Raw genomic sequence first — 19,646 nt, 5'->3', positions numbered from 1 at the left:
CGCATAAGTTGCTCTTTGTCAAGTCCTTACTACAAAGCATCTTTCAAACGTACTCCCTGGAGAATCCAAACCTATCCAGCTCAACATCCAAAGCTGCACAATGTTGTCAAGATTCTAAGGTTGCAATCTCCCAGAAACATCCATACCCAGCTCATCGTCATTATGATTTACAGACAGGTACTCCCCATCGATGGTCGCTTTGCCAACTACTACATAGAGTATATATATGATGAGTGATATATATACCATTTGCTATCATTATTGCTCAGATTCGTAGAAGATGCATGTTCATACAAGTACATTTTATATTTTTGCATAACTAGTTAGCCACTTTTTTAAGCCCTTGGAATGACACACAAAAAACTCATCAGAAGAATGATTTTGCAGGCGATGGTACACCGATTAGCATGATTCAATGGCCGTGCAACCAATCAAAAAGTTGTGGAGATGCACTAAATAATGAACGCGCAGAAGTTGTTCTCCTTTTGAATGGTTATTGCACAGAAAGCTTTTGGCTTCCTACTGAAGAATCTGACTTGGTTAGATGTCTGCTTAGAGGGGAGTATGAGCCATGGTTGTTACAAAATCGGGCTCATCCAGCCCATGCAACGCCCAAGCACTTCACAATTGATGACATCGCACGATTTGATCTTCCAGCAGGTCTCTCTCTCTCTCTCTCTCTCTCTCTCCCCCCCCCTTGACATGCCAGTCCATATATTAAATCCATATATTCCTCCTCTACATACTATAATTTCCCTAATTACCACTTTACTTTTGATCTCAGCCTTTTCAAAGATATATGAGGTGGTGGGGCAAGGTGCATCTATCCATGTCGTGGCTCATTGCCTTGGAGGATTAACGATACATATGGCTCTCTTGGTTGGCTACCTTCCTACTTCATACGTGACATCGATTCTTTGCACAAACTCCTCAATGTTCTTCAGAACCACACATTTGACAATAGCGAAACTCATCCCTCCTATGCTTGCAGTAAGTGATTCTCTCTTATTTTCCCTGGACATATGTGTGTTTGTGTCACCGCGACACACACACACACACACACACACACACACACAAGCTCTAAAGTTTGACTTATTCCTTAGGTTTTGATGGCTATAGCACGAGATAATAGACTTCTCTCCATGGGTCATAGCAATGTTGATGGATGGAGGCACACATTACTTCGTAAAGTGGCACAATTATTACCTCGTGTGGAACGATGCAACCGGGAAGATTGTGAGGTGTTTTCAGGGATTTTCGGAAACATTTTATGGCATGAAAACTTGACACCAAGAATGCATGAGTGGATGAATAATGAGATCACTACCAAGCTATCGCTTGGTGCATTGCGACATCTTCATTTAGTGTGCCTTGCAGGACGCATTGTGGATGCAAATGGAAATGATACATATTTGCAACATCCAGAGCGATTAGCATTGCCCACCACTTACATATCTGGGGGAAGGGAGATCCTGGTAATGCTCGACACAAGTTCCATGGCTCATTCCTTTATGCAATTTCACCATCCAAGCTTCTCCCACTCTCGTATTGTGGTACCTAAGTATGGTCACAATGATCTTCTTATTGGTGAGCACTCTGGAAGAGATGTGTTTCCTCACATTCTAGACCATCTCGAAAGATTTTCAAGGACAAAGACATCTCAACACAATGAGGGAAAAGAAGATCAACACAAGTGTTCAAGGATCAATCCATCGGAAGTTGAGGGGATGCTAAAGCGTTCAAATTTCAATCTTCTTAGCGTTATGGATAATGTCACATACTTGTGCTGCTTTATGCTCATAATTGCTATCTTCTTTCTTTCAAAGTAACTACTTCACAAACAAGGCAGTACCATTCTATCATTTTTATAGAGAAATCTAGGAACCTCAAACATGACTTCTTCAGAATCTGTATCCATGCCAATCACTAACACCTTCTTCATTTTCTCATGATCCACATATTCTTAACAAAGGACGTACATTTTTTTATTCATTTGTCAAATATGCCTTGCCTACTTTCTCTCCATTCAAATTTATTTTCCAGTCCTCTCTTTTTGTAGGTTTAAAAAAATAAGAACTTATCAACGTAAATTTATTTGAGTCTCAGAAAGCATAAGACGAGAATGTGGCATTACTCATTGTCGAAAAAAATACACATTGTAGGGAAAATGGTTTTCAAAGTTATAAACTAATGGTTTTAATTACAAAGAGACGGGTAAATATTTTTATGGCATAACAATATGGTGCATCCAATTACATATATTACATGTATCTAAATGCATCCTGTTAACAAAGGACATATTTTTTTATTCATTTGTTGAATATGTCTTTCCGACTTTCTCTCCATTAGAATTTATTTTCGAGCTGTCTTTTTGTAGATTATAAAAAATAAGAGCTTATCAACATAAATGTATTTGACTCTCAAAAAACATAAGACGAGAATGTGGCATTACTTATTGTACAAAAAAGTACACATGGTAGGGAAAATGGTTTTTAAAGTTATTGAATATTCTTGATTACAACTTTATATACATCAAACTCGTATAGATCATCTTTGTGCTTCACCATATAGGTCAGACAATCTCACAGAATTCTCCGTCTTTTCAAAATACATCCTAGTTTCCCTAAAGCCAAGAGTGTTCAATATATCTGATATTTGAGTGTTGTGATCACAGACTGCAATCGCACCGAGAAATTTCCCCCACATGGTATACAAATGCTTGTCGAGTTTTCCAGAAGGGTACGGCCTCTTAGGTAGGATATGGAATGACACTATGAGAGATCGTGGTGTTTACCGCGGGCCATTACCGCAAAACAAGAGAGAGGAATTCAAAATGAGGAGAGAAAATCCTTTTGATACTCAAGCGGCACTTTACCGCAAATATTACCGCATGCATTTCCGCAAATATTGCCGCACACATTACTGCTAAGGCTGGACCCCCTTCCCCCTCCCTCTCCCGCGGGTTTCTATTTAAATTCAATACAACTCAAAATGTATTTACACACTACAACTCCTACACGTGTGTGCATTGGCCAATGTGATTGGTCAATGTACACACTAATTAGTGTGTGCATTGGCCAATGTGATTGATCAATGTACTCACTAATTAGTGTGTGATTAGTGTGTGCATTGGTCAATGGGATTGGCCATGCACACACTAATTAGTGTGTGTTAACACACACTAATTAGTGTTGATTAGTGTGTGCATTGGCCAATGTGATTGGTCAATGCACACACTAATTAGTGTGTTATTAATGTGTGCATTGGCCAATGTGATTGGTCAATGCACACACTAATTAGTGTGTGCATTGGTCAATGGGATTGGCCAATTCACACACTAATTAGTGCTCATTAACACACACTAATTTGTGTGTGATTAGTGTGTGCATTGGCCAATGTGATTGGTCAATGCACACACTAAGTAGTTTGTGATTAGTGTGTGCATTGGCCAATGTGATTGGTCAATGCACACACTAATTAGTTTGGGATTAGTGTGTGCATTGGCCAATGTGCATTAGTGTGTGCACAAGCCAATTACACAAGCCAATGCACACACTAATTAGTGTGTGCACTCACTAATGCACACACTAATTAGTGTATGTTAACACACACTAATTAGTGTATGTTAACACAAACTAATTAGTGTGTGCACAATCTAATGCACACACTAATTAGTGTATGTTAAAACACACTAATTAGTGTATGATAACACACACTAATTAGTGTGTGCACAAGTCAATTACACAAGCCAATGCACACACTAATTAGTGTATGTTAACACACACTAATTAGTGTGTGCACAATCTAATGCATACACTAATTAGTGTATGTTAAAACACACTAATTACTGTGTGCACAAGCCAATTACATTGGCCAACACTAAAACACACACTAATTATGTTAAATTAAACAACAATCAACACAAAAACAGAAACATACCTCCATGATTAAGTCGTAGGTGACGTATTAGGCCCCAATGGCCGTGCAAGTGATCGCGCAATCGGTCACACTAATCATAAACACAATAATCTCTTATTAGTCAATACACACACTAATATCTTATTAGCACTCCAGGCTTTGCAATACTCTTTTATAGGTTGTAGACACACATTGGATTCTTTCCACATTGGATTCTTTCAACATTGGATACTATAGAGAATCCAATGTTAAAAAATCCAATGTTTGAAAAAAATCAATGTGTAAATTTTTAATCATATATTCAAATTTTATACCCTAGTTTAATCTTTGTCGTAATAAATGCAGACCATGTCTTCTTCTTCCACACCACGCTTTCGCAGCATTGAGGATTTCATGGCAGACGGGATGTCATATCCCGACGCTTTCTCTAACTATCATTCACAGCCGTCGCCTCAGCAGTCATCATTAGGGTTCGGCTGGTTTCGAGACGCTCTAGGTGGGTCCACTGCCGTACCCGTGACCGATCCAGATGTGGAGAGGGCATTGCGTCTTCGGGCTGAGTGGGTTGGTTCACAACAGACCCTTACACAACGCTATTCACCGGCGCAGCTAGCAGCTTTTGGATTATCAGAGGTCTCTACTCCGACTGGTGGCACTCCATACCTGCAGAGTTTTCCAGCTACAGCTCCATGTTCAACTTTTCCTTCACCGGGTCCAATGCCCCAGGGTCCGACACCGTTGGGTGCGACGCCAAAGGGTCCGACGCCACGGGCGTCCACCTATCCATCACCTATCCCACCTTCTGTCCCAGATTCACGTCGGCGCTCTTCTGGCAGTCAACGTCAGGGCAGCTCGTGCGCTAGTGCCGGTCGATCTCGATGAGGGAGCGGAGCTAGTGGTTGTTTTGGGGGGAGGGGAAGTACTACAGATTCTCCTCCACAGTCACCGCTCCCTGCTCCAGCAGAAGATGAGGACCATGACATGCCTTCACCAAATGCTCGCGGGTTATACTACCAGGTTCATAGAGGAGGTATGGTGGATCTCGGGACAGCACAGGGCAGGAGATTCCGCACACACGTCAACCAATTAATCCACTCCACATATATCAATTGTTTTCTCAAATTTGATCAGCAAGATCCCTACAACCTCACATATATAGAGACAACCATGCACATGCGTTTTCCCAACCCTGAGGGGCAACAATTCTCAAGGCAATGGTCGCAAGAGCAAGTCAAAACATTTCTGAAGAACAAAAAATCTAGTGTGAGGAGAGCTGCAAAGAAGACAATGGAGTCTCCAGAGCATAGCTATCGGCCAGGAAATGTCCATGATGTGAAGTGGGAGACCACTATCGGCGAGAAAGAGGACGAAAGGGCAACGGGTGCGAGGATGTATACACGTCAAGTTGAGGCCAGATCCCATCAGACTCCTACGCATTATGGTTCGGGAGGAAAAACGGCTTGGAAAGACAAATATGTAAGTAAAAATATTAGTTTTATAGTAAAAAATCTAATGTTTTTCATTTAATTAATTGGTTGCTATTTTTTGTCAGTATAACATTACCATGAGTCGCCCGACCAGAGATGTGCAGAGATATAGAGAGAACCATACCGAGTATCAAACTTGGTGTTGGTTGTTTGAAAATCAAATGATCTCTCGAGAGGAGTTTAAAAATGCGTGCAGAAGTCTGTAACATGTAAGTTTAATCTTGTTTAAATAATCAAATTGTTGATTTTATATCAAATATTAAATAACAAAGTGTTAATTGTTTCTTTTTTATGGTTTTGCAGAGTCAAGGAGTTCCACGCGAAATGCCGCCAACTCCCCCATGAGCATCCTCTATTTTGTATATGCGGGCCCCATTTGCCCTATCCCACATGACCATACTCTATTTTGTACACGCGGGCTTTTTTTGCCCTTTATGTAAATGCAATTCCTATCATTTTTTGGCTCAATACCTCCCCCAATTGTAATTCCACTTATGTAAATAAAATTATCAATCTTTTTTTGGCTCAATGTATTGTCCAATTGTGATATTTTGTTGTAATTAATAATAATTTTGTAAAATAAATAAAATAAATAAAAAAATAGATGACCTTTTGGATGGTCCTGCAAAGGACAATCCAAATGGTCATCTCTTTTTTTATAATAAATCCCGCCGTGGTAATGCCCGCGATAACTCACACACGGTAATGTTTGCGGGTATTTTTGCAGCAAAAAACGCAGTAACTGTTGCGGCTATATTTCCGCGATCATTACCGCGGAAGTTACCGCTAGACCATTACCGCAAAGTTTTCCGCAGTGTTTTTCGCATACGGGAATTTTAATATTTCAAGTTTGTTTGTTTTTTTGCGGTAATGTGAGCGATAATATCGCGTATATGTTATAGTGTGATATGAAACAATTGGTACCATCACACCATGGCAGGTCAATCCTAGTCAATGTCATGGGACACGATGCTGCAGATGGTGTTTTGCAGTTCGATCAAAGAAGTGAGCGCCTCAAATTCACCCCGCCGCGTGACGAACTAATTGTTAAGAAGGTGAAATCAATGCAAAAGCTAGCCACCCGTCTCCAAGGACTTCTATATTTCTCGCGCTTCCGCAGTACCCCCGTGCATTACTTGGGTGGATGCACTGTTGGGAAGGACAAATCCACCGGTGTTACCAACGCCAGTGGCCAAATGTTCTCTACCAAAGATGGCGATGTCATTCATGATGTTCTTTATGTTTGTGATGCCTCTTTGATCCCGTGCTCTGTCGGAGTAAATCCTTGTTTCACCATAGCCACAACAGCAGAGCATGTTTCAAGATGTAATATAGTGCGTGATGCGCTTCAACATAATCTGCATAAATAGGAGAGACAGTGGCACTTGGGCAATGGAGAAGCTGCATATGCCAATCTTAATGGAGTAGTGTCACCCAAGGAGGAAAAATTGTCCTTGCCAGTGGAAATATCATCAAAGTATGGTAGATCACCATTGGTCATTGTGAGAGAGACTCTGCAAGGAAATTTGGGTGGAATGCCTTGCAGCCTAGAACTTGTGCTTCATATGGATGTTGGGGTAGATGAGAAAGATAACAATTTTTCGTTGTTGCAGGGGAAAGTAGGTGGCAAATTGTTCCTGAATTCAGTGGATGGAGGGGTGTTGTATGTTTTGAGTGGAAGAGGGAACATGTGTTGCAGGCAACATCCCCGAACTCCTTTCACTCAATATATTCACTATCATCTGCTCTTGTCTGGTCCTTCATGCAAAAGGTATATTTCTATAAAGGATCATGTATAAGTACATTTCTAAGATGGAGCACAAAACTCAATTCTACCTATTACATTCACTATAACATATGCACGGTATTATCGCTCACATTACCGCAAAAAAACAAACAAACTTGAAAGATAAAAATTCCCGTACACGGCAAATACTGCGCCAAAGCTGGCGGTAATGGTCTAGCGGTAACTCATGCGGTAATGGATGCGACAATATTTCCGCAAATATTACCGCGTGCTTTGCTGCAACAGTACCCGCACATATTACCGCGTCAAGCTTATCGCGGGCATTACCGCGAAGGGATTTATTATAAAAAAACAGATGACCGTTTGGATTGTCCTTTGCAGGACCATCCAAAAGGTCATCTATTTTTTTATTTATTTTAGTTATTTTACAAAATTATTATTAATTACAACAAAATATCACAATTGGACAATACATTGAGCCAAAAAAAGATTGATAATTTCATTTACATAAGTGGAATTACAATTGGGGGAGGTATTGAGCCAAAAAATGATAGGTATTGCATTTACATAAAGGGCAAAAGAAGCCCGCGTGTACAAAATAGAGTATGGTCATGTGGGATAGGGCAAATGGGGCCCGCGTATACAAAATAGAGGATGCTCATGGGGGAGTTGGCGGCATTTCACGTGGAACTCCTTGACTCTGCAAAACCATAAAAAAGAAACAATTAACACTTTGTTATTTAATATTTGATATAAAATCAACACTTTGATTATTTAGATAAGATAAAACTTACATGTTGCAGACTTCTGCACGCATTTTCGAACTCCTCTCGAGAGATCATTTGATTTTCAAACAACCAACACCAAGTTTGATACTCGGTATGGTTCTCTCTATATCTCTGCACTTCTCTGGTCGGGAGACTCATGGTAATGTTATACTGACAAAAAATAGCAACCAATTAATTAAATGAAAAACGTTAGATTTTTTACAATAAAACTAATATTTTTACTTACATATTTGTCTTTCCTAGCCGTTTTTCCTCCCGAACCATAATGCGTAGGAGTCTGATGGGATCTGGCCTCAACTTGACGCGTATACATCCTCGCACCGGTTGCCCTTTCGTCCTCTTTCTCGCCCATAGCGGTCTCCCATTCCCCATCATGGACATTTCCTGGCCGATAGCTATGCTCTGGAGACTCCATTGTCTTCTTTGCCGCTCTCCTCACACTAGATTTTTTGTTCTTCAGAAATGTTTTGACATGCTCTTGCAACCATTGCCTTGAGAATTGTTGCCCCTCAGGGTTGGGAAAACGCATGTGCATGGTTGTATCTATATATGTGAGGTTGTAGGGATCTTGCTGATCAAATTTGAGAAAACAATTGATATATGTGGAGTGGATTGATTGGTTGACGTGTGCGAAATCTCCTGCCCTGTGCTGTCCCAACATCCACCATACCTTCTCTATGAACCTGGTAGTATAACCCGTGAGCATCTGGTGAAGGCATGTCATGGTCCTCATCTTCTGCTGGAGCAGGGAGCGGTGACTGTGGAGGAGAATCTATAGTACTTCCCCCCCCCCCAAAACAACAACTAGCTCCGCTCCCTCGTCGAGATCGACCGACGCTAGCGCGCGAGCTTCCCTGACGCTGACTGCCAGAAGAGCGCCGACGTGAATCTGGGACAGAAGGTGGGATAGGTGATGGATAGGTGGACGCCCGTGGCGTCACACCCAACGGCGTCGGACCCTGGGGCGTTGGACCCTGTGAAGAAAAAGTTGAACATGGAGCTGTAGCTGGAAAACTCTGCAGGTATGGAGTGCCACCAGTCGGAGTAGAGACCTCTGATAATCCAAAAGCTGCTAGCTGTGCCGGTGAATAGCGTTGTGTAAGGGTCTGCTGTGAACCTAACCACTCAGCCCGAAGACGCAATGCCCTCTCCACATCTAGATCGGTCACAGGTACGGCAGTGGAACCACCTAGAGCGTCTCGAAACTAGCCGAACCTTGATGATGACTGCTGAGGCGACGCCTGTGAATGATAGGCAGAGAGAGCGTCGGGATATGGCATCCCGTCTGCCATGAGATCCTCAATGCTGCGAAAGCGTGGTGTGGAAGAAGAAGACATGGTCTGCATTTATTACGACAAAGATTAAACTAGGGTGTAAAATTTGAATATATGATTAAAAATTTACACATTGATTTGTTTCAAACATTGGATTTTTTAACATTGGATTCTCTATAGTATCCAATGTTGAAAGAATCCAATGTGTGTCTACAACCTATAAAAGAGTCTTGCAAAGCCTCGAGTGCTAATAAGATATTAGTGTGTGTATTGACTAATAAGAGATTATTGTGTCTATGATTAGTGTGATTGATTGCGTGATCACTTGGAAGGTCTAATACGTCACCTACGACTTAATCATGGAGGTATGTTTCTGTTTTTGTGTTGATTGTTGTTTAATTTAACATAATTAGTGTGTGTTTTAGTGTTGGCTTGTTTAATTGGCTTGTGCACACACTAATTAGTGTATGTTAACATACACTAATTAGTGTGTGCATTGGCTTGTGCACACACTAATTAATGTGTGTTAACACACACTAATTAGTGTGTGCATTGGCTTGTGTAATTGGCTTGTGCACACACTAATTAGTGTGTTTTAACATACACTAATTAGTGTGTGTTAAAACACATTAATTAGTGTGTGCATTAGTTTGTGCACACACTAATTAGTGTATGCATTGACGTGAATAATTGGCTTGTGCATACACTAATTAGTGTGTGTTAAAACACATTAATTAGTGTGTGCATTAGTTTGTGCACACACTAATTAGTGTATACATTGGCGTGAATAATTGGCTTGTGCACACACTAATTAGTGTGTGTTAACATACACTAATTAGTGTGTGCATTGGCTTGTGTAATTGGCTTGTGCACACACTAATTAGTGTGTGCATTGGCTTGTGCACACACTAATTAGTGTGTGCATTAGATTGTGCACATAGTAATTAGTGTGTGTTAACATACACTAATTAGTGTGTGCATTGGCTTGTGTAATTGGACTAATCACACACTAATTAGTGTATGTTAACACACACTAATTAGTGTGTGCACAAGCCAATTACACACTAATCACACACTAAATAGTGTGTGTATTGACCAATCACATTGGCCAATGCACACACTAATCACATACACTAAATAATGTGTGTATTGGCCAATCCAATTGACCAATGCACACACTAATCCAAAACTAATTAATGTGTGCATTGACCAATCACATTGGCCAATGCACACACTAATAGCACACTAATTAGTATGCACATTGACCAATCACATTGGTCAATGCACACACTAATCACACACAAATTAGTGTGTGTTAATGAGCACTAATTAGTGTGTGCATTGATCAATCACTTTGGTCAATGCACACACTAATCACATACTAATTAGTGTGTGAATTGGCCAACCCCATTGGCCAATGCACACACTAATAACACACTAATTAGTGTGTGCATTGACCAATCACATTGGCCAATGCACACACTAATAGCACACTAATTAATGTGTACATTGACCAATCACATTGGTCAATGCACACACTAATCACACACAAATTAGTGTGTGCATTGACCAATCACATTGGCCAATGCACACACTAATAACACACTAATAAGTGCATGTGTGCATTGACCAATCACATTGGCCAATGCACACACTAATAACACACTAATCACACACTAATTAGTGTGTGCATGACCAATCCCAAATTTAACATATTAGGTTATGCAAGTAATAAAATCTAACAAGTTTAGATTTTGCAAGTAACTAATAATTAACAAATTTAAGTTTTGGTGTGTCTTTACTTTCACTAATTAGTGTGTGCATTAGAATAATGCACACACTAATTAGTGTGTGTACTTAGTGTGTAAAGAACGTACACATGCACTAATTAGTGTGTGTAATTAGTGTGTAAAGAACGTACACATGCACTAATTAGTGTGTGTAATTAGTGTGTGTGTATGCATGTGTGTGTATGAGTGTATGCATGTGTGTATGCGTGTGAAAAAATCTAAAAACATAACAACAAAACTTACATGGAATTGAAGCGCTTGTTGGGAGAGGGTAGGAGAGTGGAAGAGTAGAGATGGTGGAGAGTAGAAGAGTAGAGATGGAGGTAGAGCTCAAGGTTGTGAGGTTCGCGCTCTCGGCTTCTGTGGAGAAGACGATGAAATTCGAATTTTAGGGCTTTGAACTTCGCGGGGCACGCGGGTGCCCCTATTTATAAAAAAATTTGAAATTTGATTTTCCGCTCCTATTACCGCGTCTCTTACCGCAAACATTACCGCGTATATTACCGCAGCGCAAATTCGGGCCAAATAAACAGATGGCCACGTTCTGACATTATTACTATTGATCCTCACAATCTATTGGTACTATGTTTTTTATAAAATATATATAAAATGAAAGTATTTCTAGTACTTTGAAATTGACATTTTTACCTAAATGGTTAATTTTTACTTTTTACTGATATTTTATTAACATTCTTTGGTAATTTGATTTTAATTAGTGTATGTAATTTATTAATGTAGGTTGCTTGGGATGATTTTGGCCCGTCCACTGAACCGGATAGATCATAGTGGTTGGCCGAGCGATTACCATGCCCATGCGTGCGATACAAATGCACCATTGCTCGACTTCGATGGATATGCTTGAGCCATGTAGAAGATTATGGACTATGGGACGATCCTCGCAAGCATGCACGGATGGAAACAAACAATCCGCGAATTGTTGCAGCTATTGACGTCACCCCACATTGGCGTGTGGTTGGTGGAGGAGGGGAAAGGAGGGTGGAAGAGCACATGCACCAGGAATCCATTAGAGAGGGAGGAAGCACATCAAATATCCTATCGTGGCTGCTCCCTCTTATCCGAGTGACCACATCCCATCTCCTTACATGGATGCAGAAGAAGACCATTTGCATAGAATGGTTGAGGATCTCTTAGCATGAGAGGAGGAGCATGAACCAGAGTGTGCATGCGAAGAAGCTTCTGAGCGAACGAGGAGTGAGCTACTCGATTCGACACACATCGCACTATATGATAGATGCTCTTACTCCATTTTAAGGGCTTCTGTCGAAGTCCTTAACCTTCAGGCGATGTTTGGATGGAGCAATGCTAGTGTCGACGCACTTTTGAGGTATGTTTACAGATTGTGAAGGATGATTGTGGAGTGCATAAATTAGCTTCTAATGTACTTTCTTCTTGGGATAGGTTGCGAAGAAAGATGCTGCAAGCTGGCAATCACATGCCAGAGAACAAACAAAAAGCCCGCGAAGTGGTGACTGCATTAGGGATGGATTATGATCGCATTCATGCTTGCGTGAACGATTGTGTGCTCTTTCGTAATGAGCATGCCGATTGTGACACATGTCCATCGTGCAGGGAACCTAGGTTCAAAGAAGGAATGCAGAGCAACAAAATTCCACGTAATGTTTTGAGGAATTTTCCACTCATCCCTCGCATCCAACACATGTTTAGATCGAAGGGTACGAGCGAGCTTTTGAGTTGGCATGCAAAAAACCGCTCCACAGATGGTATTATGAGAGTGCCAACTGACTCACCAGCGTGGAAGCACATAGAGGACACATGGCCAGAGTTCAGGGATGAGCCTCGTCACTTGAGGATTGGGTTAGCTAGTGATGGAGTGAATCCATTTAGGCACCGCTCTACTTCATGGAGCACTTGGCCGGTGGTTGTTTTAAACTACAATATTCCACCTTGGGAGGCAACAAAAAAGGGAAACATTTTACTATCACTTCTCATTCCGGGAAAGCACAAGGTAAAAAACATGGATGTATATGTGCAGCCTCTTATTGATGAGCTTCAAGAACTATGGAGAGGCATAGATGTCATTGATATTTCACGGCCCACACGAGACCGCAATGCCGTCATCAAGTGCATCCTCATGTGGACCATGCATGATTACCCAGGATTTGGAGAGGTATCTGGTAAGTATGCACATGTTAATTGTACTCTTTGCTTTAGGTTTATCATCTCATGTGTAACGTTTGTTTACCTCTTGGCAGGATTGGCAACATCTGGACATCTGGAACATGGCTGATTGGGCGAAGCATTGGGAGGAGCATCATGGTACCTCACCGCCTCCCAATGGGTTGCCAAAGGGTATGTCGAGGTACTCAATCTTCTTGTCGCTCCCCTATTGGGCTTCGTTGAAAATTCAGCACTTATTGGACCCTATGCATGTATTCAAAAATGTTGGGCAAGCTATATGGGATCACATAATTGGCAAGAAGGATTCATTGGGTGCTAGGGAATATTTAAGAGCCATTAGACGTCTCCCCCCTTCAGCCACGCCCCGCATGGGGGAGCGGGGAAAGATGATTCTCCCAAAAGCACCGTGGATAATGTCAAAGGCAGACCAAGAGCGGACAAAGCAAGTTATTGCATCCATCAGAACTCCAACGGGATATATGCGGTCACTCAAAGGTGCTTTCACAAAAACCAAAAAGGGTGGCTCCACTCAATTGTATGGATTGAAATCCCATGATTGGCATAAAATCCTTCAGGTAAGAGTAGAACAGTTTGTGGTGTCTATGTGTCCTTATATATAGGTTGACATTCACTAAGATGTTTTATTGTTTGTAGTTTGTACTTCCCATAACTATTAGTGGTTATGGGGACACTAAGGTGAAGGCTGCAATATTCAAAGTGGGTGAGATTGTGAGGTAATGGGTTTTTTTCAAGTACTATATCATGTTGTGCATGCATGAACTTTGGAATTTTTTTTCATCTACTATATAACGTTTGCCCTGTAGATTTGTGAGCTCCAAGGAGATAGAAGTAGAAGCCATACCAGTAGCCCATCAGCTAGCGGTAGAGGCAGTGTGTGCTATTGAGGATGCATTCCCACGTACAATCCTTCTTAGACAAATACACCTATTGCTTCACCTTGTTGAGGAGATTGCCATTTGTGGGGTGGTTCACTCTAGATGGATGTTCTTCTTGGAGAGATTCTTGAAGACTTTAAAGGATTTTGTTAGATTGAGGTCACAACCGGAGGTATGCAAAATCAATACAATATAGATAGCATTTATAAGCTATGGATTTACTAATAAAAATATGTGGTTTTAATGTGTTCAGGCAAGCATGGCAGAAGGTTGGGTGGTGCAAGAGGCGTTTGTACATGTGTATGTCTCACAGTATCTCATCACAGTGGATCCATCATTGCCTCGTCTATGGAGTGAAGAAGAGGATCCTAGGAAGCACTCAACCATTCCCAGTGGAAAAGGCTCACTCTTGGTCATGGATAGAGAGTTTCATGCCATAGTCAACAACTACTCTTTACTCAATGCCACTATCATGACCAAATGGGTGAATATGTACTTGTAAGCCCGCGCAGCTAGAGAAAGGGATAGAGATGCATGGAAGAGGTCCCATGGAGGTAGATGTGTGCACCTCCTTTTCCTAAAGAGCTTGCAAAATATCTTGACTTGATTCAAGTAGAGTGGATCCATAATGCCATGACCAATGCCAAAGCACAAGGAGAACAAATAAGCCCGAAAGAATGGGAGTATGCGCGAGGATGCTTGCGCAAGGTGAGTGTGTATATGTTATGTACGCATGTATGCAAATCACTTAATTAAATGAAATGTAACCTCTTACGCATTGTGATTGTAGGGTCTCATTTTCAACTCCATTTGGTCCGAAGGCCAACATTTTCGCACCCGCAAGATAGATGAGCGTCGGACCACTAATGATTGTGGCGTGATGGGAAACTTTGACACAACAACAGATGAGGTCAGATATTGTGGTACTATAGAGAGAATAATCAAAGTGGATTTCAGATCTTTTCACAAAATCCTCTTTGAGTGTCGATGGTTTGCGGGTGAGGTCAAAAGACATGAAAATGGGCTCATTATAGTGGATTCCACCCAATTCCATGGGGGAAAAAATGACAACTTGGTGTATCCTAGTAGTTGCAAGCAGGTAATTTAGGCTATGTGCAATTAAGTTAAATTAAAAATTTAAGTTATGTATATCAGCTTATTCTTAGTGTGTGACGTACAGGTCTTTTATGTGCCATGTATATTTCAAAGAAGACTTTGGCATGTTATTCCAGTCACGCCGCGGGGTAGATCTATCTTTGCAGAGACGGACATTGAGCCAGTAATTGATCCCATCATACCATCACCACAAGATGCAGAGGAAGATGTAGTAGAAGTTGAAGAAGGTCAGCCAAGCCTTGCAAATAGTCATCTTGAGGAGGAGGAAGAGGGAGAAAGCGATGATGATTCTATAGGAGGTGATGGAGAGGAGGAAGAATCTCTAAATTTGTTTATTGATTTGAATACTATGGGTCTAAATATGGATCCTAGTGCTTGTAGAGATCTTATACAAGATGAGAATTAAAAAAACTCTCCATTCTTTCACTTGGTGTAGTATATGATTAATTTGCAAATGTTTTGTTATGTGTTTATGAATAGTATTTGTAACATTTAATGGCCTAATAACTTATGTGTAGCGGAAATTAGCATGAACATAGTGGGCATTTCATTAGAATAGATTCCTAATGAGAATTACAAGAGTGCTTGGGTGGAGAGAGCAACAAAAAGTATAACACCTAGTTAGATAGCATCGACAATACTTTCAAAAGAGAGAGAAATTAAGCTATTGACAACAGTTGAGGACCGGATTTGCATGGAGCCGGTCCCCCCTCCAAAAGGCTTTGTATTATGGTTTCTCCCATCAAGAGAGACATTGTACAATACAATTCTTTGTGTTCCTTCAAGACTAGCTAGTGCAATGAAGATGGAAGCTTCATGCACTAAGCAAAACACTTAATCAAACACAACTTGAATTATCCTTGTTCTCAGACCCAAGACCTCACACACCTTCGAAGATGGTGAGAGCTAGCAGGGTATGAGAGTAGATTGAGAGGAAGGAGTATCTTACGAGAAAGATGTACATCTCCTCACATAATCACTCATATTAGCATAGCTTAGCTTAGTAATTAGCTTGGTAGAGAAGATGAGCATGCATTGAAGCTTGGCTCTTGGTTGGATTTGCATCCACATGCCAAGAGAGTGTTGATGTAGGCTTCTATCTCACAAGCTTGGAGTAGGTGATGAGCTCTCCATTAAAGCTTTGGAGGAGATAGAGTATTCTTTCTTCACACATGGTCAAGTGTGAGTGTGTGTGTGTCAATGCCAAGCAAAAATCAGCCCCCTCTCTCTCTTGGGCGAGCCCTTCCTGCTAAATTGGTCTGGCTTTTGCCTCATTGGACCTCCCCAAGTCAAGCCAATGGGTGTTAAGCAGCATAAGTGATAGCCTTTTGACATGTGTCCCCCTTTCCCCTTTTGTGAGAGCTTTAGGTAATTAAATAATTAAACTAAACTCTCATTGGACCCCTTTGCCTCCTGGCCAATAGGAATCAGGCAAGCCATTGGGCTCCTGAATGCTCATTGGACCCCTTGGGAGACTGCCCAATAGTCTTCTAGGAGACTTAATTCTCATTGGTTTCTTTTATTAATGTTTTTAAATTAATTAAACTAGTTTTACTCTAGCTTAATTCTCATTGGTCCACTTCAAGGGTCTTCCAATAGGAATTGGGCACACCTTGTGGGCATCTGGCTTAGGGAGCTGACATGTGTCCCTAATTCCCTTTGTGTAAAGGGAGCCTGTGTGTGTGTGTGTGGCTTTCTCTCTCATCCCCTACTAAATGGGCTCGGCTCCTCCTTTGTAGGCTTTGAAGAAGACTTTTGTACACACACTAAGCATCCAATTTTCCCTAGGGTTGACCTTTGGACACAACCTTTGAATTTTGGAACCTTAGCATTTTGGAAGTCTTAATGGGCTGAACCTTAGGGTCTTTTTAGCCCATTGTTGCACATGGCTCTTTTGCAGATGGCCCCCCCTTTTGATCCCTATTTCCCCTCCTTTGGATCCCTACTGTGGCCGGTCTGCTAGCTTAACCAATATTGTAGCTTTTTCTCCCCTGGTACCTCCCCACATTAAATGATCAGTTTAATATGAGAAAATCATTTAGGAGAATTAGATATTGATTATTATGACAGTATTTGTAATGGTTTTGTTGTGAGTTCAATGATTTATGTATATAATTTTTAGAGTGAAAGAGAGATTAAGTGAAGTGAGCAAGCATTCTAGAGAGTGTAGGAGTTGTATTGGATTTAAATGGAAACCCGCGGGAGAGGGAGGGGGAAGGGGGTCCAGCCTGTCTTAGCGGTAATGTTTGCGGCAATAATTGCGGATATTTGCGCAGTAATATGTGCGGTAAGGTGCCGCTTCTACATCAAAACCATTCTCTCTCCTCATTTTCAATTCCTCTCTCTTGTTTTGCGGTAATGGCCCGCGGTAAACAACATGATCTCTCATAGTGATTTCTGAGAATGGTCTGTTGTTTGCTTGATGGATTGATTATGCTCAGATCAATTGTGTCACTTGTGAGTGCAGTGTATCTTGTTGTAATTTCATCTCAAATTTAACGCATGGAATGTCAAATCTTGTGCAGGTATGTGCTTGATGGATACAAGGGGATGCGACCTTTTCTCAAGGGGTTACTGGTTTGGAGAGAGTCCACCACCTTACATGCTACTTTATATGAGAAGCAGGTGAAAAAATCCAAAGGAACTGGTGGTCATATTGATACTAGTTCATCATCAGTACCACCACTACAAGGGAGACTACATCTCAGTCTCTTTGAGCTGGTGCGCTCTATACTCACCCTCCGTGGACCGTGTAAGTTGCTCTTTGTCAATTCCTTACTACAAAGCATCTTTCAAACGTACTTCGTGGAGAATCCAAACCTATCCAGATCAACATCCAAAGCTGCACAATGTTGTCAAGATTCTAAGGTTGCAATCTCCCAGAAACATCCATACCTAGCTCATCGTCATTATGATTTACGGACAGGTACTCCCCATCGATGGTCGCTTTGCCACCTAATACATAGATTATATATATGATGAGTGATATATATACCATTTGCTATCATTATTGCTAGATTCGTAGAAGATGCATGTTCATACAAGTACATTTTATATTTTTGCATAACTAGTTAGCCATGGTTTTAAGCCATTGCAATGGCGCACACAAAACTCATCAGAAGAATGATTTTGTAGGCGATGGTACATCGATTAGCATGATTCAATGGCCGTGCAGCCAATCAAAAAGTTATGGAGATGCACTAAATAATAAACGCGCAGAAGTTGTTCTCCTTTTGAATGGTTATTGCACAGAAATCTTCTGGCTTCCTACTGAAGAATCTGACTTGGTTCGATGTCTGCTTAGAGGGGAGTATGAGCCATGGTTGTTACAAAATCATGCTCATCTAGCCCATGCAACGCCCAAGCACTTCACAATTGATGACATCGCACAATTTGATCTTCCAGCAGGTCTCTCTCTCTCTCTCTCTCTCTCTCTCTCTCTCTCTCTCTCTCTCTCTCTCTCTCTCTCTCTCTCTCTCCCCCCCCCCTCCCCCGCCCCCCCCTTGACATGCCAGTCCATATATTAAATCCATATATTCCTCCTCTACATACTATAATTTCCCTAATTACCACTTTACTTTTGATCTCAGCCTTTTCAAAGATATATGAGGTGGTGGGGCAAGGTGCATCTATCCATGTCATGGCTCATTGCCTTGGAGGATTAACGATATATATGACTCTATTGGGTGGCTACCTTCCTACTTCATACGTGACATCGATTCTTTGCACAAACTCCTCAATGTTCTTCAGAACCACACATTTGACAATAGCGAAACTCATCCCTCCTTTGCTTGCAGTAAGTGATTCTCTCTTATTTTCCCTGGCCATATGTGTGTTTGTGTCACCGCGACACACACACACACACACACACAAGATCTAAAGTTCGAATTTATTCCTCAGGGTTCGATGGCTATAGTAGGAGATAATAGACTTCTCTCCATGGGTCATAGCAATGTTGATGGATGGAGTCACACATTACTTCGTAAAGTGGCACAATTATTACCTCGTGTGGAACGATGCAACCGGGAAGATTGTGAGATGTTTTCAGGGATCTTCGAAAACATTTTTTGGCATGAAAACTTGATACCAAGAATGCATGAATGGATGAATAATGAGGTGACTACCAAGCTATTGCCTGGTGCATTGCGACATCTTTGTTTAGTGTGCCTTGCAGGACGCATTGTGGATGCAAATGGAAATGATACATATTTGCAACATCCAGAGCCATTAGCATTGCCCACCACTTACATATTTGGGGGAAGGGAGATCCTAGAACGCTCGTCACAAGTTCCATGGCTCATTCCTTTATGCAATTTCACCATCCAAGCTTCTCCCACTCTCATATTGTGGTACCCAAGTATGGTCACAATGATCTTCTTATTGGTGAGCACTCTGGAAGAGATGTATTTCCTCACATTCTAGACCATCTCAAAAGGTTGTCAAGGACAAAGACATCTCAACACAATGAGG

The 19,646-nt window shown here is 41.3% G+C and overlaps 1 protein-coding gene and 1 pseudogene across 1 annotated transcript; both read left to right on the top strand.

The window, feature by feature from the left end:
• The first annotated feature begins 1,109 nt into the window (after positions 1–1,109).
• On the top strand, positions 1,110–1,829 carry LOC147430325 (uncharacterized). Its single transcript, XM_086495649.1, has one exon. The coding sequence runs from the start codon at positions 1,110–1,112 to the stop codon at positions 1,827–1,829; it is 720 nt and encodes a 239-aa protein (XP_086351775.1).
• A 706-nt stretch (positions 1,830–2,535) lies between these two features.
• Positions 2,536–18,841, top strand: LOC147430324 (uncharacterized; annotated as a pseudogene).
• Positions 18,842–19,646: the final 805 nt, after the last annotated feature.

This window comes from Adiantum capillus-veneris, chromosome 22 (genome assembly GCF_014529385.1).
Source record: "Adiantum capillus-veneris isolate H3 chromosome 22, ASM1452938v2, whole genome shotgun sequence".
Lineage (NCBI taxonomy): Eukaryota > Viridiplantae > Streptophyta > Polypodiopsida > Polypodiales > Pteridaceae > Adiantum > Adiantum capillus-veneris.
Note: the sequence above shows the minus strand (reverse complement) of the source record. Positions and strands in the feature narration are given on the sequence as shown.